Source organism: Nicotiana tabacum, chromosome 5 (genome assembly GCF_000715075.1).
Source record: "Nicotiana tabacum cultivar K326 chromosome 5, ASM71507v2, whole genome shotgun sequence".
In the NCBI taxonomy this organism is placed as follows: domain Eukaryota; kingdom Viridiplantae; phylum Streptophyta; class Magnoliopsida; order Solanales; family Solanaceae; genus Nicotiana; species Nicotiana tabacum.
In genome coordinates this window covers 17,007,131-17,035,097 of record NC_134084.1, presented here as the reverse complement: position 1 = coordinate 17,035,097, position 27,967 = coordinate 17,007,131, and the positions used below count along the sequence as shown (strand labels likewise).

Below are 27,967 nucleotides of genomic sequence, written 5' to 3'. Positions count from 1 at the left end.
GTCATTAACTTATATTCTTGACTGCTAATTCTCACTTTTTTTGGTTTCGAAAAAGTTTCTTCAATTTTTCTATAGGTAAGTTGATGACATAAATTGAAAATAATTTTTTTTTCATCATATTAAAGAATAAAAATAAGAGGTAAAAATTATAGAGGGTAAAATAGGCATTTTAAGAAGTCACCTTTGATAAAAGGAGCAGAATGATAATTGTTCAACGTTGAGGAATGAGTTTGATTTTTAAAGCAAAATTGAGAGATATAAATTATTTTTACTCTTTAATGAATACCTAATACAATTACATTTTTTGAGTAACTAATAGACCTTACGCGGCGCAATGTGGGTATCAAATAGTACTATACAGGGAGGGAACAAGACAAAAAAAAAAAGCAGTAAAAACTAGCTCCTTTACAACTGAAGTTGAATAAGTTTAAAAATATTCCAATTTGAACGCTTAGGTTTGCTCAATAAATCCTTGGCTCATAAAATGGCCTCGATTCAATCTCTAATCTTATTACTATTATTATCTTGTTGATGTTATTATTATTATTATTATTATAAATTTCTTGGAATAACAGTTGAACACGCCTTTTTTTTTAAAAGGGGAAAAGGAAAGAAAAAAAGAATGCCCAAAAAGCTTCTAATCCAAGAAAAATTTCATTAATTTTTCAAAACCCTGAAATTTCCCTTCGTCGTCTTTCCTCATCAATCTATCACTCGATTTGAACAAGCTCAAGGTATGGTCTACAATTGCTTTGAATTGAGTGTTCAACTGATGTGGATAAATCCCTTGAATTTTCACGTGTGTTAAGATTTGTGGTTTTTTTTTGGGTTCTTGGGTGGGCTCATTGTCAGGATAGTGACATGTTGATTTCTCAATTTTATCTGTGTTTTTTTTATTTAATTTTTTGGCTACTGATTGATATGATTTGATCATTCACTGCTTAAATTCTGTGAGCTGGAGCTAGGTTTTCAACTGGATTGTAAACCCAAGCTATTGCTTAAGCAAAATGTTCCAAGGGGAAACCCATGTACAATTAGAACAGAGCCCCCAAACCCAATATTTGTATGGCCTCAAAACTACACACCTAGGCGAGGGGCAGATTTACATGCAAAAATATGGGTCACGTGAATCCATGGGGTCTCCGCAAAATTAGATATTTTATGTACATATTTTTTAAAATTGGTATAATATTAAATGTTGGCACTCATACTCCAAAAATGTTGAATGGTGCACTTGGTTGAAGGTTAACTATCAAGAGGAATATGGATCAATTCCCATTAAATACATTTTTTCTCCTTTTTTTTTTTGGTAATGCACCCATGTACTAGAAATCCTTGATTCCGTCTTTTCCCTTTTTATATACTTTAAAATTTTCTAATTATGATCTTACCATTTTCACAGTAGCAACTTGGAGGTGGAGATGTGTTTTCTTATTGTAACAGGATAGATAGATGGGACCTCAAGGGGTCGATCGAGTTTAGAGAAACCTTAAGGCATACATCTAGTTTTAAGTTTTTGAATGCCCATTATGAGCAGGCTAACAATTTTTCTCATATGAAATGATGTTAACATTTTGCTTTTTGACCTTCGAATTAGTCCATTATTGGATACCTCACATTGTTTTATAACTTATGACCTACGTTGTTTGGAATCTGGTGCGGGTGGCGGATACGGTTGCCGATTTAGAGGTTGGATTCTTCATGATCTCAATCTTAAGATTCAAGGGTACGGATCCAAGTGCGGATACAGGTGTTAGGATTCGGCCAAAAAAATTAAAATATCTAAACATAGAGATAAAAATATGCCTAAATTGTGGTGGATTATTTGGAAGGAAATGAATGCACGAAATTTTGAGAGCAAGTTTGAATCTGTAACTATTTTTAAGTACAGATACATCTCCTTACCGTTTTTCTTTTGTGTAACTTGGCTATTGCAAATGATATAGAGGCCATGATAGACTTCTTGAGTTCGTTGCACATTCAACAGTGATTTGACTTGTAAATAACTTTAAAGCACTTTCTGATTGCTGAATTTTTAATACAAATATCTTTAATGATTACAAAATCATATGCCTAAATTATGGTCACCCTAGCCTTCTCTGTCGATTTTGGTCAAAGTATCCAAAATCATTGACCTGATCGGGTAGGGATCCTGCACCCATACTCACAACCACGTGGTGTCTACATGGGTGTGGCACTGAAAGTGAAGAGTCCAAGGCTCCAAGCAACTTAGCTTATGACTTTTGTGCAAGACTATCCCCATCTGCACATTCTTTTAGGTTTACTGGTTAAGGTCAATTGTTGTGCCTTGGATTTGCTGTCCCAAAAAAGGAGCTTAAAGGAAGAACATCAAGTTCTACCCCAACTTTGTTCATACTAGTATTAGTGTAAGTTTTCAGTAAAAAATCTTGGCATGAAGAACATCAAGAAACCCCCCGGAGTTTGGCCCGAAAAATTTGTTCGGCGACCATAACCACTGCCTATTTGTTTTTCCTCTAAACCTCTCGCCCTCCTGCTTTTCAACCCCTCTCAAAAATGGTCATATACATATAGGTACACAGTTATAAACAAGTGTATAATGAAATTGAAAGCAAATATACCCGAAAAGAAATAGAAAAATCATACTGAAGCTCAACTTCACCAATCCCTTAAAAGAGAAATCATCAAAGACAGATTCTACTTGAAATTCACTTCATTCCACTTAGTTGACTGCACTTTCAGTTCACACCCGAATCCCAGAATGCAAGCTCCACACCACCAATTCAATTAGCCTCCACTTCTAATGCATAAGAAAAATTATGCCTCTTATGCTCCTAGAAAAGGTGTAGCACACTCACTGTACCATGTCAGAAATGTGTCTAATAGATATAGTTTGAACATAGATCAAGTGTTCAATAGGTTAGGGCCTAAGATAAGGCGTCTTAATAAAAAATTGACAAGTTTGAGGGGCCACCAATGCATTTGGCCAAATGCAAATAGCGGATGGATGATTAAGACTATCTTTACCTTAGTTAAATAAGTTATTTTATATGTTGTCTCTGCTGTGTTATAGTTGAGAAGTTAACTGTTTGCAGCATGATTTTGTTTTGTTTGCTGCATGCTTGGTATCTTCACTGTTCTTGAAAACACATGGACAATTTTACATGATGCACACCTGTTTAACTTTTTGATGTTTGAATTTTAGCTTATTTTGACATTCATGCTATATGGCTATTGGTGTAGATAATTTTTAGCTTTTATGTTTAAATTCCGCTGATCTAGTCTGGTAATTGGCCTTGCTGTAGGTACTCAATTTCCAGTTTCCTGATTTGGGTTACGGAACTTCCAAAATGGTAAGTCAGAGCTTTTCCTTGTGTTATATTTTGTCTGATACACATTATGCCCCTCCCTGTTGCCATTGGATTTCCTTATAAATTGTACTCTGTATCATTGTTTTGTTTGCCAATAAAGTCTAAGATATGTACCATTCTTATATATGTATTCAGAAATGGATTTCAATAGCTGTTATATCCGTTAACTGTTTTTAATTGGATTAGGATTTATCATTTATAACTCTTCATCTGTATGAACTTGAAAGCCTAGCGGATTTCACTGAGATTTAATTATCAATTATCTGATGAACTTGAAAGGCTTTTGATCCTTGTTGCATCTCCGTATGTTTACACATGCAAAACGTGCTTGCAAGAGAGAGAAACGCAAAAATGGCAGATCTACCTTATAAACCAGTTTTAAAGGCATATTAGCATGTGTTTAATTGAAATTCAGCTTGGAGAGAAAGGATTACTGGTTTGTCTAAGTTACCTTTTTTTTCTTTTTTTTTTTTGCGGGTGTGTGGGAGAGGTGTTGTTAGAATCTATAGCACCATTTGGAATGAGTTGGGACTTGGGAGACATATGCTACTCAAGCTAAAAGATATGCTAATTACTAGGTTATCAGCATCCTCGCAGTACTAGGATTCTTTTTTTTTTTTTTGGGTTTCGAACCCGATGGTCGGTACCCGCATTGGGGACTGACTAATCCGGATTTGCGCCGCGTTAGACCCATTAAATAGCGAAAGTGCTCCCTACTAGGATTTTTTTATATTCTCAGGGTTTGAACTTAAGACCTCTGGTGGTGCAGTACAAGGAATTTCATGGCACTAGATAAATGCATCACTTTGGTAAAAGGAATTGAGATGGGAATGGATTTGGCATTGTTATGGAATGGATTTAGTATTGATTTTCCCTTCTATTTCTTGCATTATTTTGCGGTGAATAACCTTTTGGGTGATCATAATAGTCAGTAGTCACTCTAGGTTTTTGTGTCGTAGACAAGGAGATTAGGTCAGTGAAAGAAAAGGAATTAAGACTCAGTCTTGGGTCTGAAGGGGAGCCTTGGCGTAACTGATAAAGTTTCTGTCATGTGACCAAGAGGTCACGGGTTCAAGCCATGGAAACAGCCTCTTGCAGAAATGCAGGGTAAGGCTGCGTACTATAGACCCTTGTGGTTCGGCCCTTCCCCGGACCCCGCGCATAGCGGGAGCTTAGTGCACCGGACTGCCCTTATTTTACTCAGTCTTGGGTCTATTTTCAAGTTCCACCCTCAGTCTTGGGTCTATTTTCAAGTTCCACCCTGGTACAATTGTTTGTCTCAGAGCGTATTCTTTTCCCACCAAGAGAGGCTCTCGCTTTACTTAGCAATTGTATCTCAATTTAAAGGCAGAAGAAAATTGATAATATGGCCATTTTACCTCAAGCCAAGAGAAAATGAAAACACAACAAATCAGAAGAATTATGTTTGAATAGAAATTATTGCTTCCAACAAAATTTCCCCATCGAAAGTGGTTATTTTGTGTCATAAGCTTGAATAATGTCACAGTTTTGGAAATGAGTCCCTATTCTTTTTCAATATGCTCTGATGAACCTTGTGGTTGCGGTATATTCAGATATATGTGAAAGCAAACAAGAATTATTTTGAATATTGTAGTAAAAGTTCATGTTCTTGTTACAGGCTGCAAAAATCCTTGCTAATTTGATTGTCATGGGCTCTACAATATTGGCGAGGTCCTTTGTTCAAGCATATCGTCAGGCACTGGCGAGTTAGTATCTTTTATCCACTTTTTCCCGTCATTTTGCAATGAATTGATACACGACTAATCTGAAGAGTCTGGCGTAAACAAACATTTCATTGGTACATCACTATTCTTGCTTTATACATGAGAGATAGTTCATTCCAATTAGCACTTCGCGAACCCGAAGGTTCAATCCAAGAATATGTAAATCAGTGTTAAGAAAAGGGGCATCGCGACTTTCATGTTGATTCTTCTCATTTCTCATCTAGATCTCTGACTCGTGCACTCGAATTCCACGTGGTTCGATTATCTTACTTCCATGCAAATCAATACTATCTTACACTTCCTTTTGCGAATGATGACAGATGCATCTAAAAACGGGGTTGCTCAAGAAGCGGTGCAGAATATCAAAAGAGCTAGTAAAACCATGACTGAAACAGAAGCAAGGCAGATTCTCGGTGTCACTGAGAATTCATCATGGGAAGAAATCATTCAGGTTTGTTTCGTGTAATGATCTTTCCTATTTGATGCTGCTATTTGTGTGCGCGTGACCTCGACTTTGCTTGCTCTATCTGCAGAGATATGAAAACTTGTTTGAGCGAAATGCCAAAAACGGTAGTTTTTACCTTCAGTCAAAGGTTCATAGAGCCAAAGAGTGTTTGGAAGCAATTCACCAACCTAAAGAACCAGAGGAAAAATAAACAACGTTGTTGTGCTTGTCTAATGTATAGCTTTGCTGCATAGTTGGTTACTTATAGTCAGTTCCTAGGGTTTTGTTGTGAACAAACTGTAAATTCTTTCTGATGGAGGAAGCAATATCTCCTATTGTAACTTGAATTTCCTATTCAAGTTTCACGAGCTACACTATGGTGTTAGACAAACATTGTAAAATAGCTTTAGCATGTAATAATAAAGGGCGTTTTTCGTTGTGTTTAGGTCAGGAAGGGTAACCTTGGTGTAACTGGTAATATTGATGCCATGTGACCAGTAGGTTATGGGTTTGAGCCGTGGAAACAGCCTCGTGCAGAAATGCGGGGAAGGCTGCGTATAATAGACCCTTGTGGTCCGGTCCTTCGTTGTACCCCTCGCATAACGGGAGTGCACCAGGCTCCCCCCCCCCCCCCGTTTTGGTAATTCTACAAATGTCTGGTAATTCTATCCACCGAGGCTTGAACATATGGGAAAAAAATCATCTAGTATTTTTTGCCTCCGCTAAAATTTGATAACAAAAGGCTGTTAACCACTTATCTTACTAATGTAAAAGTGAATGTAATTTCCTTCCTTTATTCATGTTATTTATATGAGGAGAGGATAGATATGGAAGGAGTAATTTTCCTCTTGTTAGAGTAAAGTATAAACTTCAATAAATATACTGTGTATATTATTATCTAGTAGATCGTATATTTGCTCTAATTTTTTTCATATAATTTTATAGGTCGTTTGGTTTATGGTTTAGTTATGCAGGAATTATAGTGCTATTTGTACATCATGCCCTTTTACAATTTTGAATTTAAGAAAATGACCTTTCTAGATCTCTTATGTGTAAAAGACAGATCTCTCACGTGTAAAAGTAAACTCCCATGTGTAAAAAAAGAGGTAGGATTATAAAACTAAAAACAAGTTTGTAAAGAGCCAAAAACCTAATTGACCCCGTCTTGTTACTATACATAATACATGCTAATTTGTATAACATAAGTTGTACCCCTTGTTAGTAATACAGTCTTTGGATGGTGATAGAGATTATATTAGCTATACATAGTTTTATCTTGGAAACAAAATGTAGTATAAGTAAATTATAATTTTATGCAAAGATTAATTTCATTTATTCATCAAACCAAACAACCCCTTGTTATCTATATGTATATATAAGTTGAAGCATCAATAGGTTGAAAATCTCTTCTAAATATGCCTTAGCTTATTTTTGCATATAACATGTTAAGGACTAGTTGAATCATAACTCCAACCGTAAATTTCCCAAAAACAAAACAAAACCATTAAGTATCACTTGAGGAAAAAATGAAACAACAACAATCACGAATCCGGTATAATTCTACAACTGGGATATGTGGAGGATAGTATGTATACAGCCTGAAAGGTAGAGATGCTGTTTTTGATAGACTTTCGACTCAAGAAAAGATGAAAAAAACAGTAGCACAAACATTAACAACAATAAAATAACAAGAAAACGACGTGAAACCAGACTAACACTAATACTAATATACTTATATGTAAAAGAAACACTCTCTACTACCTACTAAAAGAGAAAAAGCTGCAGTCAGGGCATCTTTAAAGAACGAAAAATCTCTTGACATTTCTTATTTATTGTCTTGTATTTCTAATAAGTCGTTTAATAATTGGCATATTGAATCATATACATAATAAATAAAATGGGTTGGTTCCCACTTTCTTCTCATACCAAACAAAAGAGAGAAAGTAACTTTCATTCACTTTCTCCTTCATCTTTCCATTTTCTATTACGGAAATCAGTCTATTTTGAAGTAATAGAGAGAAAAAGAAAAAAGAGAAAAGAGGTGTTAAGCCATCAAACTTTCCATGTTTACTTTTTTGGACCCAAATGTTTTCATCAAAGAGCCAATAGTTGAATACTACATGTAGAAAGGTTAGGTACTTATAAGCTATCTCAAAAGCATTAAAGATAGAAAAAGAAAGAACAACCACTTGTTTAAACAAAGTAAAAAATTTGACACTTGTTAAAGTAAATAAAGTTATTTCAACAAATCTTTCTTTAATAATTACTTTTTTTATTTATATAACCTTCAAATTAGTTGTATAAAGTAAGACCACAAATTTAAACTTAATCGAGTTAGCAGATAAAATTAATTTTTGAAAAGAAAAAAAATTGGAGTTGTTATATCAACATTATTCTTAATTAAATTTTGCTATGCCACAATAGTCGAATATTTTCATTTTATAAATAAATTTACAATATTAATTAATTAAAATAAAAAATTATACTCCCTCCCTTTCAAAAAGATTGACTTGACACAAACTTTAAAAAACAAATGAAGACTTTTGGGATGTATGGTGATAAATAAGCCATAATATTTGTGTGATTGTAAAACTTTTAAAACTTGTGGTCTAAACATGTCATAATATTTATGTGGCTATAATGCTTCTTATAAAGGAAATATTAAAAGACGATAATCTTTTTGAAACATGCTAATAAGGAGATAGTGTCAATATTTTTGAAATAGATGAAGTAATTTTTTTGGTAATTAAGTATTTTATTTACCAAGGAAAAAGTATAATTGTTATTTCCTCCACTACGAATATTATAGCCCGTAGTAGCTTCTTCCCAAAAGCAGAAGCAGAAGCAGTTTTGACTTTTCTTCTTACTAAAAATACCCTTAATAAAATATGGTATATATCAAAATAACCATTAAACCTAATACTTAGGATATTAAAGTATAAATATTTCTTATTATTTTTAGGATAGCTTTCTAATGTATAGTGACTTTAGGGGTGAATGCTTTTATATTTGTTGAATGATTTTTAATATATTTAACTTATATTAAAAGAATTAAGTACTTTTAAATTTTATTTTCACATTTTACTTAAACAAAATAAAAAGATTTAATTATTGCATGTAATTTTTTTTTTGAGATTATTTATTTACTTATAATATTAACTATTAAGTAAATATATTCATGTCGTTATTCGTAATTTGATACTTAAAAATACTTTCTGAAAAGCTTGACCAAACACAAATTATTGCTCAAAAGTGTTTTTCAGAGTGATTAGCCAAACACAAACCGCTTCTCTCCAAAAGTATTTTTTTCAAAAGCACTTCTCAAAATAAACTGATTTTTCTGGCTTGGCCAAACAGGCTATTAGTCTTTTAGTTTTTCAAAATTGTTACTGTTTTTAAAAATTGTAGATGGAAAGTATTAATTATTTCTATATTTAATTGAACAATCTTTATTCAACACGACATTCAACTTTTAAGTACAAACTTTGGATCTATAGCAGCCTTTTTTAAGGGTCGGTGCAAGTCCCAATCAATCTCCATTGCTTAGGTCCACTTGTTTCCAAAAAAGTCCTCGATGTTTGTCCTATTTGCATATTAACCCCTTGGTATCACTATAGCTTGGTACACAAGGTATTCTGAGCTCATGTAAGATCCCCACACCAAAGGGTTGTAGTCTACTCTAATGCAAGTAGTAATTGATGTTTTAACGACTCGAATTCGTATTCAATAAATCACACGAAAACAACTTTAGCGTCGCGCCAAAGCTCCCTAATGGACTTTAATTTTTCGTTGTCATAGAACATGCAAAAATAATGTTACATACGAATATATGATTTGAAGTTTATGAGCTCTTATAACTGTATCGATTTAATTTATAATAATAATTAAATTTGTGTTTAAATATTTGATTTTTTTTAATAATATAAAATTTGAACAAAAACTATTGAATTTACGTAAAATCATAAATTATGGATTCGCCTGGGATTTGTGTTTGTTTTGGTAGAATCTTTCACCGAACATATATTCCTTTGGAGGCAACAAGTATATTCTCCTTAAAGTTTGCCGGAACTAGATTTAGAAGTTCCTTCTTTTTTCTTTTTTTCTTTTTTAATTTTTTTAGTTTGAAGCCTAAAATTTAGTTAGTTATTGAAATTAATTCACAAAATGAAAAATATAGCTCTAGAGTCTAGAATTTCCATTTTTTTTTTTTAAAGAAAACCCATTTAGTTCAATAAAAATTGTACATAATTAACCAGTTAACTCAAGTTATTAGTATTTCTTTTAGCAATTATTTTTTTAATTACATAGGGGAAAAGAAAAAGAGAGAGCATTAAAAATTGAGAATAAAAAACTCACCTATATGATAGAAACTCACAGTATCATTAGATTATAACTTTGATGATAAGTTATTTATTTTCGGAAAAAACGATTGGGAGTTTGTTTATCTTAACATTTTTAATTGAAAAAAGTTATAATCTACTTGTGAAAGAATTATATACAAATTAAATATTTTCGAATTATTTACAAATTTAATATTTTTGAATTATTTTCAAAAACTTTAACAAATTATATTTTGTTAAACTCTTAAACAAAATTATCAATTAGATATATAGTTCTTTGAAGATCACCAACAAGGTCTATTCGCTTGTCCAATTCCTTCTTTTCAAACACAAAAATTTAAAAAATTAAACCAAGCATTTTTTTTAAATTATAAAATAATAAATTACTTAAAACACATTATGCAAAATATCGGAAAATTTTAATTTTTAGAAATCAAAATTATCATTTCATTTAATTATCGCCTAATAAATGAAAAGTATAAAAGCAATACGCATTCGATGGTATTTAAATGAGGTCCTATCAGTTTTATGCATTTATAAAGCATCAGCTTTCGCAAAATAAAAGTAAAAATTAAGATAGAACAAAGAGTTGGAAATCATTGTCGAAAAGTTTTTTTTTTTTTTTTTTTTTTTTTTTTTAACTTAAGGATTAAGAAATTTGACAGTCAAAAACGCAGTCCAACAATGGAAATGAAGAAAAATTTCGTCTTTATTTTTTTGTTGTTTCTTTTTTCCTTTTTCTTATTTTGGATTTAGTGGGACTATAAAATATAAAGAAGGAAAAGGTAGAAAAGAGAGAGTAATCAACCTGCAATGCCTTGAGGTTTCGATTCGAGTCTTCAGGAAAAAAAATCTAATATATAATATTTTTTTAATGAATTTTATATGATATATATTCGGATTAATTCACGAGAACTATCCATTAGTTTCATAATTTTCTCAATAAATGTATAATAATTTGATTTATTTCGTTCTATTAATTTATTGATTTTCATGACCATGTAACTTCATAATTACTCGTTAAATAAAGAAAAATAGATACTATGGTGAAACAACCGTTATTTTTTCTGTTGTTCATCACTAATTAATTCTAGCACCACTCACTTAATTCAAAATATCCCAAAAAAATGTACAGCTAGCACCAAATCAAATTAATTAAGCTAAAATTAGTACTAATTAAAAGTAGAACTACTTGTGTAGTCTTCCCTTACGTACGAAGGAACGGGACATGCATGATGTGCACATTGATACAAAGTACATATGTAAGGATAGTATATATTAATATATAATAACTGGTACAATGATAATATTAAAAGCTCGAGTTGGAAAAGTTTGGAATTTTTATTTGATATTTCCTTTAAACTAACCTTTATAACCTTTTACTATATGCACATATGACCTTTCTCCTCCTTTTTTTGTTGGTATATCTATTATTGGATAAGACGTAAGCATTTACACATTCTCGAGTGGTATAAATTTATACGCATCCAATGTTTATTACATCAAATATATAAATACTAAATAGATATAGTTAGAGGCAACAAATTTAGAATTTGAATTCTATGGATTCAACCTTCAATATTTTTAATATTGAACTCATAGTATTTTTAAAGTTATGAATTCGTATCTACTAGTAATATAGTTCTAATAAATTTTTATATATAAATTTATGTTTCACGTCAAAAGTAATGATTCAATTGAACCCGGTACATTGCCCCTATATAGTTTAGTATAAATATCGAATAAAGGTCAGTTTGAATTACCATCTGTCATATTCCTATTTTTTGAATGGCCTCTTTCACGTGATTTCCTTTCGGTCCTTTTTATTTTTTTTTTACTTGGTGGTAGGCATACTTTAGTTTTAATGTTATAGCCACTTTAGTGCAAATTACATGCAAGTGCGTCGCAAGTACAATGACAATGACTAAATAAAATACAGCTTTAAAAAAAAAAAAGGCAAACTAACTCGTATTTTAAAGAACAGTATCACAAAATGTTGGTAATATATAATATCTCGCATCAGAAACGGAGTCAGGATTTTAATTTTATTAGTTCTAAATTTTAGAATGACGAATTTAAAAACTAATGATTGAGTTCTAAATTTAATATTTATACATATTTAATAAAAAATTTAATATAAATGCGTTGTTGAGCTTGAGCAAAAGCTTATGAGTTCGACCGAACTCGTAGCTCGACTTTTGTCTCCGCCATACCTCTCACGTCAGATATTGTCACGATCCAAGTTAAGTAACACCTTCTTAAATCATTTTATGTTCACTTGAACATAAAACTCTATGACATATATTTTATTAATCATAACTCAATTACTCAAGGGCCTTGCATTGTAATTTTAACTCATAAGATCTCATATCTCGTTGATTACTTAGCTTATATTTCTGTTCTTTCCTATTCAGACTCTGAACACCAATGTTTGATCCCAACTCGATCGGCTAGTTAATTCCCCTAGCTACTCAACACTTGATTCATGCTAAAACTCGAGAGCTCAAATCACGAGGATTCGTCTGAACCCCTTAGTCGGATAATTATATCGTATATGTTAAAATTATTTTTTACCAAAAACTTGTTGCTCCCAAACGCACACGCAAGTATATGTGGTCGACAAGTAATATAGGATTGTAAGTCCAGATATCGTACTCACAGGGACTTGTGATTAACTATCAACTAAATTAAATCAAACAAGTAATCTATTCAAGCGAATCCTAAAATATGAATATTTAACTAAAATTAATCTAGAGTAACAAATTAAGAGATTAAAGAAAACAAGTTGGCGAATTATAGAGGCGAATTCAATGTGAGTGAATATTCTAGAACTATGAGTTAGCTAACAATCCCGTTGAATTTTCCACTTAAATCGTCTAATTAATTTATCTGGTTTATTGGTTGACAGAGTTAATATTGCTCGTAGCCTTCTCCCGAAGTAAAACTCGTCTATTCAAGCTAACCTAACGCCTATATTCCTATGGACTTAGGATTAACAAGAACACATTTATAATTCACTTATAGTAACCAAACAAGGCGATTAGGTATATTTCTATCCAAACCGCAAATCCACCCCCCTCAAAATTAAAATCTTGCTCTACTCAATCTTATATGCAATCTAGAATTCCCTCTCCCGAGTTCAATCCTAGATTCGTAGATAATATTCAATTGGTGATCAAACAATCAAATAATTAAGCACAAGATTGAATAAATAAATCAATATGATAAAATAACAAGAACAATTCAAGCTTCAAACTACAACGTTCATATAGCACCCAAAACTCTAGAACTAATAAACTATGAGATTAAAAGAAGAAAAGAGAAGAAAACTAGTTGGAAGCCTCCTCCAAGCGTGGTGTGTGTTCCTCCACCCGAATTCCCCTTCAAAGTTTGTTCTCTATCTCTAAAGTGACGTCTTCCACTCTAAAAATATGTTTAGTCTTACTTTTATACGTGTTGGGTAGGTCTAGGGCCGAAATAACCTTGTCCCGGGCGAAATTGGACAAAATCATATCACCGGCGCCCTGAGTAGCGCCAGGCGCCCACCAGGGCGCTGCCTCAACTTCCATTCTGCCTCCAGCGCCACAGGAGGCGCCAGGCGCTGCCTGTGGCGCCCAAATGCTCAATTCGTCCGGTTTTGTTCGTTTTGGCTCAAATCTTGCGCGTTTCGCCCTCAATTTCTCTCGAATCATTCCTACACATAAAAACACTTCAAATTAACATAAATCATAGCATTTAACATCCCAAATTCATAAAACAAAAGTAAAATATGAGGCGATATACATAAAAATATATATACTTTAAGCTAAACATCAACACCCCATACTTAGACTCTTGCTCGTCCTCGAGCAATGAGACTATCTAATAAATCCCTAATTACGTACAAGTATCAATTATAGAGGAGCACTTTAACTTTTAAACACACACTATACCCTTGACTATGATTAATACCGGCACACAAGCATGAACACGCAAAATTTCACATTCTTCCCGTTTAAGCATGCCCAAATATAACCCTTCAATTCAATCAATTTCAACAACCTATTTGTCACCACCCAACCTCAAAATACGACTTGCAACCACTAAGCACCCTCAATTCATGCACTTACCCAACATGAAAACTTACAACATTACCAATCATTCATTAGATCATGTGCCCTTCCTTACCAACAAACAAAAGAGTGAATATAGTAGTCCACACATTCACATATACTTTTAAACATAGATTAAGGACATCGCACAATTGAACAAAATTCGCTCACTCTCACAAAGAATTCATATGCATCCTGTGGTCATACCATAAGCTTTCCCATAGTTTATATCTCTATTAATTTAAGCCAGCCAAATCTAGGATCAATTAGGACTTTAAGGTTGTAATATAGGCTAAGGGACGAGTATGATACATTTAGAAATAGTGGCTAACCCTCCTAAGCATTTTAATGTACTACATTCATGATTCAAGCACATATTCTTCTCAGCCAATTCACTTGCCATATACAACATAGCCCTCTTTTCAATGAAGCACTTATATATTTCCACTAGCACAAATCAATAAGAATTGGAGGTGTGTATTTTCTCCATTATTTGAACTATCATATTTTTTTCTCTTTTCTTGCAATTTTTCTTTTCCTTTCTCTTTTTTTTTCTTTTCTTCACACACTCCATACATTAAAGTTCATCTGCTAGTGACTTTTAATTTCAACCTTAGTGCACCAATGGGCCCTTCCATAGTTCCACTCGAAAACTACTCCCCAATATCTCACCTTACTTCTTTTAGAGACTAAGTGCCTTAGGAGGTAAATGTTCAATCAATATCAAATTAAGAACAAAATAGGGGTATGACTTGTAATGTGGATGCCAAAAGAAAGGTCTATAGGCTCAAAGGGGCTAGCAACAGAAAATTTTATTTTTATGTGACAAGCACATCCATGACCAAGTAAGAAACACCTACATCATTTCCTAAATTAGCAAAACTTACAATTTCACTTCAATTAACACACGGGGCAAGTTCTAGACTACACAGAATAGCACAAAAAATCACAAATTCTTACACACACGTTGCACATGACTCAATCAAAACGGTTCTGTTCAACTCTCAAGTCAAGCAAGCACGCATAATTGAGAAATTTAAGCAATATTGCACTATGTGGCATACAAGTCAAACAACTGAGAAAAGGCGTCACAAAATAGGCTATTTACTTTACTTAGGCTTCACAATTCAAACCAAATAAACGGGAAAACAGAATGTATGTCATAGCCTAATGTACCAGCATCAACCATGTCAATGAGTATCTCAGAGCGACTCAGTTTCTTCCTAAACTACTCCTAAAGAAAAAAAAGTACCCTGTTCGAGCTACACCCTTGGAAAAGAACCGGCGCCCAAAGAAAAACCAAGGGACACTACCTAACTATCCTAAAAACAAAAAATATTTTTGGTGTTTTTAATCGGACTTTATCCCTCAAAAAAATTGTCCAAAAGATCCATCGTCGGGAAAAATCTGAACTTTCTAAACTTCTTTTTTTTTTTCAATTTTCGTTTTTTTAACTAGACTATGTCTACTACGAGTTCTAAAAGAAAAACTAAAAAAAAAATAGTTCTATACAATTACACTTCAAAAAGTAGTTTTCCCACCCCACACTTATTTTATGCATAGTCCTCGATGCATGATCATAGAGAAAAATAATACAACAAAGGTGAGGAATACTCCCTGAGACCCTCTCGGGCCTAGCTCGGACATGATCCTCAATCTGAAGGGTCGGAACGATCCCACACTTAAGCTCAAACATGCTCCTCAGCTTCAACTTCGAGTACTCAGGTTTTCCTTACTCTGCAAAACAAAAACAACACAAAACTTGACACGATATAAAAAATTAAAATACAGGCTGGGTTGCCTCCCAACAAGCGCTTGATTTAACGTCGCGGCATGATGCCATCACTTTCACCACTTTTCTTTCCACTTTGAGGATATAAATTGCTCCTCCAATTTTGCATCAATTTTTCTGTCACGTTCATGAGGCGGTTGTATAAAAATAAATGAACCAAGCAATATGTATCGCATCTTGCACTTCTTGGCCTTTAAGTGGGGGATGTTGTTTTGTCTCCTTGACATCACAAATTTTAGAATATAAGCAATTTGTTCCTTATCCATTGACTCCTTCATATGCTCGACTGGATCAATTACCATGTCACCAACCAAACACAATGTTGAAAATGTTTAGAATGAGGTCCAATACGCTCCAACTCCAAAATTGCATTATTTTTGACATCCTCAATTTTGAGCACTTCGTCAACCTTGGCATCATTAATAATATTTTGGTCGAATAGTTGAAGTTCCTCTTTCTGCTCCTCAAGCTGGCCAGTATCCACAAGGATTGGTTGTAGGACATCAGACGCTTCAACTTTTTTATTCAATTGATCATGTAGGTCATGCATGTCTAAGCCAAATTGGTCTATTTCTTGCTTGAGCTCAATTCTTTCGTCTATCAACTATTCTGTCATATTTGAAAGACCATCACGGAGAAGCTCATGAGGTTTTATCAGTTGAGCTTTTTCCTCAAGCCAAGATTGGTTCACTATATCTTTTTCTTCAAAATAATCTTCTTGTGGGAACTCGCTCTCTTCATCGAATTGAGGTTCTTCTTGGAAATTGACCATTAATTCATCCATTCTAGCTTGGAGTCTTTTGATCGTTAAGGCATCAAGACTTTGTTGCTCGACTATTTGCCTCATCATGTCCATAATACAAGTCATGCTTTCCATATCCTCCACTTCATTGCTCCTATCAAACTCATAAACATTATTAGAAATATTATAATAAGAACTCTGAGAAGGATAATAAGAATTAGGACAACCATCCCAATGGCCACCTTGACAACCACACATATTACAAAAATTCCACACATCAGATTGAGATGCACAATTTTGCCCTAAGTGTGGTCCTCCACAATATGGACAAGGATCACCATAATACGAATAACCAATATTCGACCAATTATCGTTCCAAGATGCCATGTCAACAAAGATAATAAAATATTAAACTAAGATAAGAAAAAACTTGAGTAGACAAAAAGTAAAAATCTAATCTAGTAGACTAGTTAATTTCTAAGTCCCCGGCAATGGTGCCAAAAACTTGTTGCGACCAAACGCATACACAAGTATACGTGGTCGACAAATAATGTAGGATTGTAAGTCCAGATATCGTACCCACAGGAACTTGTGATTAACTATCAACTAAATTAAATCAAACAATTAATCTATTCAAGTGAATCCTAAAATATGAATATTTAACTAAAATTAATCTAGAGTAACAAATTAAAAGATTAAAGAAAACAAGTTGGCGAATTAGAGAGGCGAATTCAATGTGAGTGAATATTCTAGAGCTATGGGTTAGCTAACAATCCCGTTGAGTTTTCCACTTAAACCGTCCAATTAATTTATCTGGTTTATTGGTTGACAGGGTTAATATTGTTCGTAGCCTTCTCCCGAAGTAAAACTCGCCTATTCAAGCTAACCTAACGCCTATATTCCTATGGAATTAGGATTAACAAGAACATATTTATAATTCACTTATAGTAACCAAGCAAGACGATTAGGTATATTCCTATCCTAACCGCAAATCCACTCCCCTCAGAGTTAAGATCTTGCTCTACTCAATCTTATATGCAATTTAGAATTTCCTCTCCCGAGTTCAATCCTAGATTCGTAGATAGTATTCAATTGGTGATCAAACAATCAAATAATTAAGCACAAAATTGAATAAATAAATCAATATGATAAAATAACAAGAACAATTCAAGCTTCAAACTACAACGTTCATGTAGCACCCAAAACTCTAGAACTAATAAACTATGAGATTAAAAGAAGAAAAGAGAAGAAAAACTAGTTAGAAGCCTCCTCCAAGCGTGGTGTATGTTCCTCCACGTGAATTCCTATTCAAAGTCTGTTCTCTATCTCTAAAGTGGCATCTTCCACTCCAAAAATATGTTTAGTCTTGCCTTTATACGTGTTGGGTAGGTCTAGGGCTGAAATAACCTTGTTCCGGGCGAAATTGGACAAAATCACGTCATCGGCGCCCTAGGTAGCACCAGGCGCCAACCAGGGCGCTGCCTCAACTTCCATTCTGCCTCCAGCGCCACAGGTGGCGCCAGGCGCTGCCTGTGGCGCCCAAATGCTCAATTCGTCCGGTTTTGTTCGTTTTGGCTCAAATTTTGCGCGTTTCGCCCCCAATTTCTCCCGAATCATTCATACACATAAAAACACTTCAAATTAACATAAATCATAGCATTTAAAATTCCAAATTCACGAAACAAAAGTAAAATATGAGGCGATATACATAGAAATATATATGCATTATGCTAAACATCAATAGATATATTAGTTGTTGAATCTCTTTGATGTAATCCAAGAGCTTTTCACATGTTTGTTTTTTAATATATATTTTGATTCCACTTAATAAATTTCTAGGCTCGCCACCTTTCACTCAGTGGAAAATATCCATGAAGGCTTTTTGTATATGCTAGACTACTTGTGGTCTTTCCTTAACGAGTTGGATCTCGTTTAATCAATCCTATACTAGTTATCATTCCATTGCTTGGTCCTACCAATCTCGATATAGGCGAGGCTAAGATTTAAGCTTTATGTATTTTGAAGTTTTGAAGGATAATTAAATACTAATAACTGAGTTTTAAATTTAATGTTTATATATATTAATAAATTTTTCATGTAAATATATTATTTGAAAAAAATTTATTAGATTTAATTGAACCCGTAGCTGAGCTTCTAGCTCTGCCCCTAAACCTCGAACCAAACAATCAAGTTAGCTCCATGTTTAGGATGTAATTCTCCTCTTTTATTTCGAGTTTGAAACCGACGATGAGAAAAGCTCTCATAAGCTGCAAAACTCACATAGATGGAGTTAGCTATCTATTATTTTTCTAAAAAATTGAAATTAATCAACAAATTTAAATGAGAAAAGGGGTAATGTCGTAAATATAGCTCATTCCAAGGGTATATAAGTAACTACAAAACAACTTTATCTGATGAATGAATTGATTCATGGCTTTTCCTTTCATCAGGAACCAACTTTGGCTTCTCTACCTTTTCTATATAATCACTCACTTAGCTACTCTTCTTTTCCCCCCTTTCTTTCTTTCTTTCTTTCTTTCTCCCACCCACTCACTCCAAACCCAAACTACTTCATTGCTAAGTCTCTAATATTTTCATCTCTCTCACCCCTTCACTCTCCTTTTTGGCTATATGGAGAAGAAAATGGCTAACTTTGCAAATATTAGAGACATGAAGAAAAGTCCTTCTTTATTGGCTTTAGAAGAGTATTTCAAAACTGGTGATGGTTTTGGAGGTATTGATCATCATCAAAATATCAATTATAATAATAATATTAATGACGACAACAACAACAACAATAATGCTCATGCTGATATTTTTGGTGATATTTGTTCAGTTGCTCCTTCATTTACTATGAGTAATCAGGTTAGCACTTTCCCTCTTGATCTTCTTGAATAATTTTCTAATGTGTGTATGTGATTTTTCAAAATTTTAGATTGGTAAAGTTGCTGTCACGTGACCGGTCACGGGTTGGAAATAGTCTCTCGTAAAAATGCAAAGTATGACTGCATATAATAGACCCTTATAGTCCGATTCTTCCGGACCCCGCATAGCGATAGATTAGTGCACCTTTTCTTGAAAGTGCCAAAAAGAAATTATACGATCACTATATTTTAAGATGTTATAGAGATTATATGTTACTCGAATTTGTGACATTTGTCTAAAATATTGTTTGGAAAATATTTTTTTTTTTTTTTTTTTTGGAATTTCTAGGATATGGATAGTGTACGAACTTTTTAATGGTGTTAAAAAAAAATCAATATATACCAGAATATTTGCTAAATAAGATCATATTTTTTTTAACACAATGAAAGCTAGCGAATCTTCTTTTTTTTTTTTTTAAATCACATACGAAAATAGAACTTTAAAAAGGAGGAGAAATGCAATGAAATGAAAGAGATGGTTATTATTTGAAGGAGGACAAGAATAATGAAGAGGGGGGGGTTGATATTTAAAGAGAAGATGCTATAAAGATTTGGAATCTGATCGGGTGAAATAAAGTATAATTGGTGGTTTATTATTTATAATAGACCCTAGCTACTTTGAAATGTTTAGAAGTATTAAATAAAAGGGGCCATCTTTATTTGGGACGTGACTCTTTATTATTGGCGGTGCAAAATCATTTTTCTAAATAAGTTTATCTATAACTACAGAAAAGATATATATATATATATATATATATATATATATATATATATATATATATATATATATATATATATATATATACACACACACACACAAGTCGTGGATAACGGTAAAATTATTTCCGTGTAATTTATATGTTAGGCGTTCGAACCACGGAAATATCCAATAATACTTGTTAGACTAGTCTGTCTACATCATACTTCGTAAAATGCGGTCCTTCGTCAAACCTACATGAATACATAATATCTTATGCACCGGACTGCGCTTTTATATTACTAGGTTAACAGTGACATGTAGATATAATTGGATATGAACTCGTTATATTATGATTCAAATTATACCATCTTGATCATTGGGAAGCTACCCCAAAGACTAATATATACATCTTATCTTACGTATATAATTGAGGATTTCACAAGAAAATTATTAGGATCTGCCAAAAAATACCAAATTAAAGTTTTTAGAAAGTTTTGGTAAATTGGTAATAAGGACATATGAGTTCACTAAAATTTCAACTTTGGAAAATTGTGACTTCATATTTCTTTGTTGCTTAGGAAATTTTTAATGATTTCTTATATATTAGTCCCTTTTCGTCTTTATTTTCAAAATACATTTCCAAAAGATTCCTTTCAATTTGGAACGGTGCTTAATTGGCAAAAAATGGGATGTGACTTTTTAAGCAATAAATTAATGAATTAAATAAGGTTTGAGGTCTTTCTAAAGTATTAGTGATATATGTTTTTTCGATCAATGTCCGGTAGTTGTATTGGAATTCGCGTAAATTAAAGTCAAGTCAAAAAAATTCTATATCGGAGGATAAAACACTCTCTAAAAAAGGCGATCCGGTGCACAAAGTATCCTATGTTCATGCAGGGTCCGGGGAAGGACTGTATGACTGTACCCGAAGGGGGTATGATTTAGGCAATCTACCCTAATACAAGTATCCGGGGAGACAACTAACTTTATCGTTTTCCAAGACTCCTCTTCGGATAAAACACTCCCTAACAAATATAATTCATACCTAGGGTTCAAACTCGAAATTTTTATTAAGAACACGCTCGTCGAATCTATCCAAAATCAGAACGAATACGTCACAATATGCTAAGAGAATAAAGCCCAAGTGAAAACATTCGAAAAATATCAAAAATCTCGAAATTAGTAAAACCCGAGCCCGGGGCCCACGTCTCGGAATCGGGTAAAATTTACATTTTCAGAATCCTCATACCCTCACGAGTCTAACCATACTAAAATTATCCTATTCCGAGAAAAAATATATACCACTCTACCATAAGTAATGAATTAAATAATGTTAGAGGGCCTTTCTAAAGTACTAAAGTGAATTGAAGTACTGAATTTCCACGTTACTGTGAATGGTCGGTTTGCTGTGTTAACTTTCAGGCGAATATTTTTGGAATCTGACAAAAACTTGAGTTTAAGAAATTGATTGTACAATTCCAAGTATTTTTTTTCTTCCTTTTTTTAAGTGGTAAATTGATTGATTTAGGCCTTTGATTAAGTTGTATGGACAGTATGTGATGCTGAGATTGTCTTAGTTCTTTGTATTATAAAAATTAGGTATAGATTGAGAATGACAGCATCATAAACTAAACCACAAAAAAGACAAAACAAGAAATTAAAAAATAATTATATCTTTCTCTTTCTCTTTCATACCACACACAGAAGTATAAAATAATAAATAAAGTAATGTTTACTTGAATGAAAGTAATAGTCTTGGTTAGGAATTTAAAAGTTCCCTAGGGACATTTTTAGAATTTTTTTTAAAAAAAAAAGTATAATCGGAAAATTCGTGAAGTCCTTTAGTAGTTAAATAACACCAAGGTCCTTTGAATTATTCAATAATAATAGAAAACAAAATATTTTTTTTAAATACACCTCACTCCTGGGATACTTCAGCTAAATAGTGGCACACTCACCCAATGCTTAAATAAAAAATAGATGGCGGATATATAGTATTTGATATATATATATATAATCCATGTATAATATGTATATAGCCTTAAATAATCAGTGTATAATTTATGTATAATGTATACCGACTAGAAAAAATAAATTGTAAATCCTACCGGCTATTTGTGTAAAGATTCCTTTTCCTATGTTACAGTTACCTGAGATGTAAATAAAAAGAATTTTATTTTGTTTTAGTCTTTAAATAACATGACATTTCTATAATAAAATAAAATATCAGCAAGGTAATTGTATATTAGCTCAGTAGCTTGTCAAATGTGTATATGGTATTAATTCCTTTTTCCCAATAGAAGATGGGCTACCTAATTTATTAACGAAATAGCCATTCAAGTTCTAAAGAGACATCTATAGGCTTTTTCTTTTTTTGAATCTATACCTTTCTTGATGATGCAATATAAGTGGTACTCCATCATTTTTGTTTAGGCATTTCTACTTTATTGAATAATTATTATAAGTTAGAATAGGAAATTTTAGTAGTGACGCATTGGACAAAACAAGTGCATACTATTGCAAAAAACAACAAAGAAATCTTCCCTTTCTTTTTATTTTGCATACTAGCTAGAAGAGAACTTTTGGAGTAATGGTAGTGTTGTCTCGGTGTGATCCATAACTCACGGGTTGAGTCCTGGGAGTAGTCACTAATACTTGCAGTATGGTAGACTATCTACATCAGAAGCGGATCTAGAATTTGAAGGGCGGGTGCCATAATTTCCTTTACTATATACCTTGTAATAATTAATGCGGAATTTGTTAGGAACGTTTATTCGATTTTTTTGAGTTTATTCGGGTCAGCCTAATAGATATTTTATTTACAAATATAAAAATTACATCTCAAATATCAAAAAACAAACGTAATTAGTATTTTAAATAAGGAATAATACCTTTATTATAATAACACAAGTAAAATCAACATTTTTACTAGGAAATTATATGTTTTTCTGTACACTAAAAATAAATTTACACAAGTAAGATAACATCCTTAATAAGAGAATTACATTAATCAGAATAAGAAAAATTTAAAAAATATATCTTCACTGGGTAAATTATGCCCCATAAGTATAAAATTAAATGAACTACAAGTTTCCAAAAACCAAAACCATTAATCTCATTTAATTTTTAAGCAATATTTATGAAATTTTCATCATAATTTAATAGTAAAGAGGTTTAAATTATATTTAAGAACCATATATTAACACAAATATTTATGAAGCAATACAAAAAATGGAAAAAAATTGATCTCAATCCAAAATTCTCATTAAGACCCAAGTTTTTTGGATGTGAAAGAAGAAAACTCATAAACTTAAGATTAAGCGGAATGCTTATAATTTTAAAGTTTTGAAGTCTCTTTTTTGAGTGTTTTTGCTAGAGACCATACATAAAATAATAGAATAGAGAAAATAAAAATATAAAAATAATAAATGACAAATAGAAGCCGCAAAGGGAAATAACTGGGATAAAAGGAAATAAAAAGCACAAAGAAATTAGAAAGTCGGACAAGGTTCAAGATCAATTTCAACTTGAATTTTACACACGGAAAATTTTTTCAAAAATGTCTATTAGTCATGTCACCTTTGCCTAGTTTACGACCGTGGGTGGCAGAATCAGATATTTAACGTAGTTTAAGAAAATTTCAACATATGTATATAAATTTTTTATCATCTTAGAGGGTGCCATACCACCCCTTCCAAAAGGGGTGGATCCGCCCCTGGTCTACATTACACCCTTTAAGGTGCAATCCTTCCTCGAATCCTGCATGAATACGAGATGCTTTATGCTCGGCCCCTTTTTATTTTTTATTTTTTTATTTTGCATACTTAGTATCTTTTTTCTTGCTAATGCAGGAGATGGTAAATGGTTTCTCAAGTTGCGCACTGACAGACAAACCCCTTTGGTCTCCAAACCTTACTCCCAAGTCCTGCATTTCTGCAACTGTGGATTCACAATCTTCAATATGTGGTATTTATATCCAAATTCACCCTCTAAAATATATTTTCCTTGCTTTTTTTTTTCTTTCCTGAAATTTTCTATCAATTCCTTAATATTATTTGTGTGTTTGTCATGACACAGAGTATTCTTTCGAAAATGGTTTAATTTTTACACGATAAAATGTCATTTTCTGGTGTTTGATTGGTTGTCAGAAAATATTTTTTCAATCTTTTACAAAAAGGAGGAAAATTGTGGACCACAATCTTTTTTCCTTCAACCTCTTGATTTCATATGGTTGATCCAACCAATATATACATATTGTTATCAATCTTTAAAGTTCTACTAATATTATTATTAATCTTTTATAAATTATTTTCAAAAATATAGTTTCCTCTGCAGCCGAACAGCGAAATTTTTTCTAGAAAATAATTTATTTTTCAAAAATATTCTTCATCATACCAAACACACAGATTATTATTATTATTATTGTTTCTTTATCTTTCGTATTTTCTTTCTTTCTTGCATATGAATTTGTATACTATACTCAGCTGGGAGTCCAACGCCAACTATAATGCCTAAGATGAGGGACAGTCCAGTTACGGGAGCTACAAGTGGGTCCTATTCAGATGATGATGACGCGGACGGTGAAGTGGGTCCCTGTGAACAAAGCACTGACCCATTGGATATTAAACGCATCAGAAGGTGAATCTTATTTTTCGACCATATAGTAAAAATATTATACTAGTAATTCTGAACTTTCTTGTCTGTGGAGAGAATATTTTATTTATTTTATTAAAATAAATAAAAACACAGAAACTTTTTTTCTTGAAAAAACATTATGTGTCAATTAATTAACCTACAAATCATGAGTTTAGTGGTATCAGTAAAAGTTTCACTAAAGTTTCACGACAATAAGGGTGAGTTTAAATTTTAGTGTCTTCCCTTTCTTTTTTTCCTTTAATATACCTAATGTGATAAGAGTTTAGAAAAAGAAAGATGGAAAAATTATTGAATTTTCATGTCAGGAAACACAATATTTTTAACAATACAAATAAGAATTAGCCATTTATCTACTCTTAACCGGAGTTTTCAGGTTCGAGTCCTAGGATTTTTTTTTTTTAAATCTGAATTAGTCAAGGCTCCAATATAAATATCGGGATGGAAAAGAAAAAAAGAACTAATCATTTTGATTTAACTAGTGGTCTTTTGCTCTATATAAATGATATCTTTATTTTATTTGATCTTATTATGTTAATCTAATTACGATAATAATGGTACACGTGTACTTCCAAATAAGATATGTATTATTCCTAAAGTAGGATAAAAAATTGGAAGTAAAAAGCATGTTTTGTAAATAGACCAATGATCTCCAAAATGTCATTGTCGTTGGCTTGATTAAAAATAATAATTATTTGTCTATATATAGAGTTTTATTTTTGGCTAATAAATGTGGATATGGTGATTTCAATTTTTAGGCAAGCCTCTAATAGGGAATCTGCAAGGCGTTCGAGAAGAAGAAAGCAAGCACATTTAGCAGATCTTGAAAATCAGGTATTTAAATAAATATTAATTCTTTTATAAGAGTTTATCTTATTATTCTATTAGGAACATATAAAAGTATTTAAATTTATAGAGAAAGTATTTAAATTAGAGATCTGTGTATAAATTTGTTTGTCTCTTCATATTAATGTTAATTCACATCTTGACTAATTATATCTAGGTCAATAATCATCTCATATATATGGTTATTGAATTAATTATGAACTCATTATATGCTTGTGAACTTTCTTATTACAACCATTTTGAGCTGAAATCTAGTGATAGTAGTTACTAAATCCTCTTCGGTTCAAACCTCCAAAATGGTTTAAAATATAGAACAATTAGAAAAATATTATTGAGTACCTAATAAGAGTAGATTTTTGGTTTTTACAAAATGGGATTAAGACAGAGTAGTATGTCAAAAACTAGACTTTAAAAGAAAAAAAAGACAGTCCAGTGTATAAAGTATTCTGTATTCACGTAGGGTCTGGGAAATGGCCGCACCCCTTAGGATGTGGTATATGCCCTAATGCAAGCCTTAATGACTACTTTTACTGCTCGAACCCGTAATCTATAAATCACACGGAGACAACTTTACCGTTGCTCCAAGACTCCCCTTCAAATAACATCATATTGATAGTTCACACATTCATCCTAATTAGCAATTTAGGCTATGTACCAAGATCAGACTAATATTTATTGTAATATAAATACTTTACTACTGTTAATTGTTATAAGTTCTCCTTTTTCTACATTATTTTTTTGAGGTATTTTACGTACATATTTTCTCAGGTTGATCAGTTTCGAGGTGAAAATGAATCATTGTTCAAGCAGCTTGCAGATGCTACTCAACAATATAAAGATGCTTTGACTAATAATAGAGTGCTCAAATCAGATGTGGAAGCATTAAGAGCCAAAGTATTGTACCCACTATTCTTCCTTTTTAATTTTCCATTTTAATGTTTTTAAATGGTTCCTCAAAATAGAGGTTTAATTTTTCCCATGAAAATACATCGCTTAAGTTTAAGAAAAGTTATGTGTATATATATATATATATATATATATTTGCAGGTCAATTTTCGTATAACCCAAATTACCCCACCTAAAAGTTCGGGCCAATTTGGACTGTCTATTAAAAAACTTATTAAGAACATTAAAACATACTAATTTTTTTAGCAAAATATTATTTTGAGTTTGATTGATTAGATTGAAAAGTTTTTGTTAGTTTGATTGGTAATTAAATAGATTATAAAAGGAAAAATAATTTTGATTTGAGGGTTGGATTTATAACGCGTTGTTTAATCCAAGTTGACCCGGTTTAATGCAACTAAATTTTGAGTGGGTAATGACTTTACTCATATATTAACTCAAACCTATTTTAACACGCTCAAATTCCATCCAACCCATTAATTTTATACCATTACTATTAAAACTAATCCATTTAGCCTTTGAGAAAAATGACTTGACTAATGGTCAATTTATGTGATTCTTTTGCATGACGCATTTGATATTTTATAATGTGCTTAAAAAAGTCAAATCGTAATTTAACATGATTAATATATTTAAATAGTATTTGCGTATCGTGCAGATTCTAATACTAATTTTTTATGCGATGCAGGTGAAGTTGGCTGAGGACATGGTGGCTAGAGGTTCATTAACCTCAACAAGTTTAAGTCATCTTCTTCAAAATTACTTGAACACTCCTCAACCACTTGGTACCAACAACAATAGTTTATGTCGACTCGATAATGTCTCTCCGACCATCACCGTGCCCGGAGAAAACGAGTGGAGTGCAATTTCCGGCCCGAATCCGGTGATCGGAGTCGAAAATGTCAATGCATTCAACCGGAATTTCAAGAATGGTGGTGCTATGAGTGATGCTGTTAGCTGTGTTTCTGATGTTTGGTCCTGGGAATCACATGTCCCTTCTATTTCAAAGTGATATAATTATTATGGTTTTATGTAATATAAATATTAATTATTGTGGTATGTATGGTCACAGACAATTAATTTATAATATGGTTTCTAATTTGTATGTGAGACTTATCATAGTTGTAACTATTTCAGGACTTAGTGGTTAATTTAAGCTACTTATATGTTTGAGCTTACCAATACTATATGTGAACTTTAATTTCTATAGTGGATACCTCGATTCTATGTTGTGTTATTTCACCTTTAATTATTATCTGTACAAATTAGCATATTAGCCTTACATTAAAGAGCAAAATACAAAGTGAATTGAACTTGTAATAGCAGGTTAGCTAGTTATTATTTTTATCAAATCACTAATTAATGCTTATTAAGATATTTATGTAATGACCGTTTTTAACTATGGACATTTAAGTCATTAGCTAAATTAATAA

At 32.3% G+C, this 27,967-nt stretch overlaps 2 protein-coding genes across 2 annotated transcripts; both read left to right on the top strand.

The window, feature by feature from the left end:
* The first annotated feature begins 419 nt into the window (after positions 1-419).
* On the top strand, positions 420-5,985 carry LOC107774764 (mitochondrial import inner membrane translocase subunit PAM16 like 2). The gene is made up of 5 exons (XM_016594408.1): positions 420-734; positions 3,285-3,332; positions 4,990-5,077; positions 5,416-5,546; positions 5,629-5,985. Exons 2-5 carry the CDS (start codon positions 3,330-3,332, stop codon positions 5,749-5,751), a joined length of 345 nt encoding a protein of 114 aa, XP_016449894.1. The 5' UTR covers positions 420-734; positions 3,285-3,329; the 3' UTR covers positions 5,752-5,985.
* A 13,016-nt stretch (positions 5,986-19,001) lies between these two features.
* On the top strand, positions 19,002-27,644 carry LOC107774765 (basic leucine zipper 9). Its single transcript, XM_016594410.2, has 6 exons — positions 19,002-19,370; positions 23,981-24,095; positions 24,614-24,767; positions 25,541-25,616; positions 26,397-26,522; positions 27,223-27,644. Exons 1-6 carry the CDS (start codon positions 19,137-19,139, stop codon positions 27,544-27,546), a joined length of 1,029 nt encoding a protein of 342 aa, XP_016449896.1. The 5' UTR covers positions 19,002-19,136; the 3' UTR covers positions 27,547-27,644.
* The last annotated feature ends 323 nt before the right edge of the window (positions 27,645-27,967 follow it).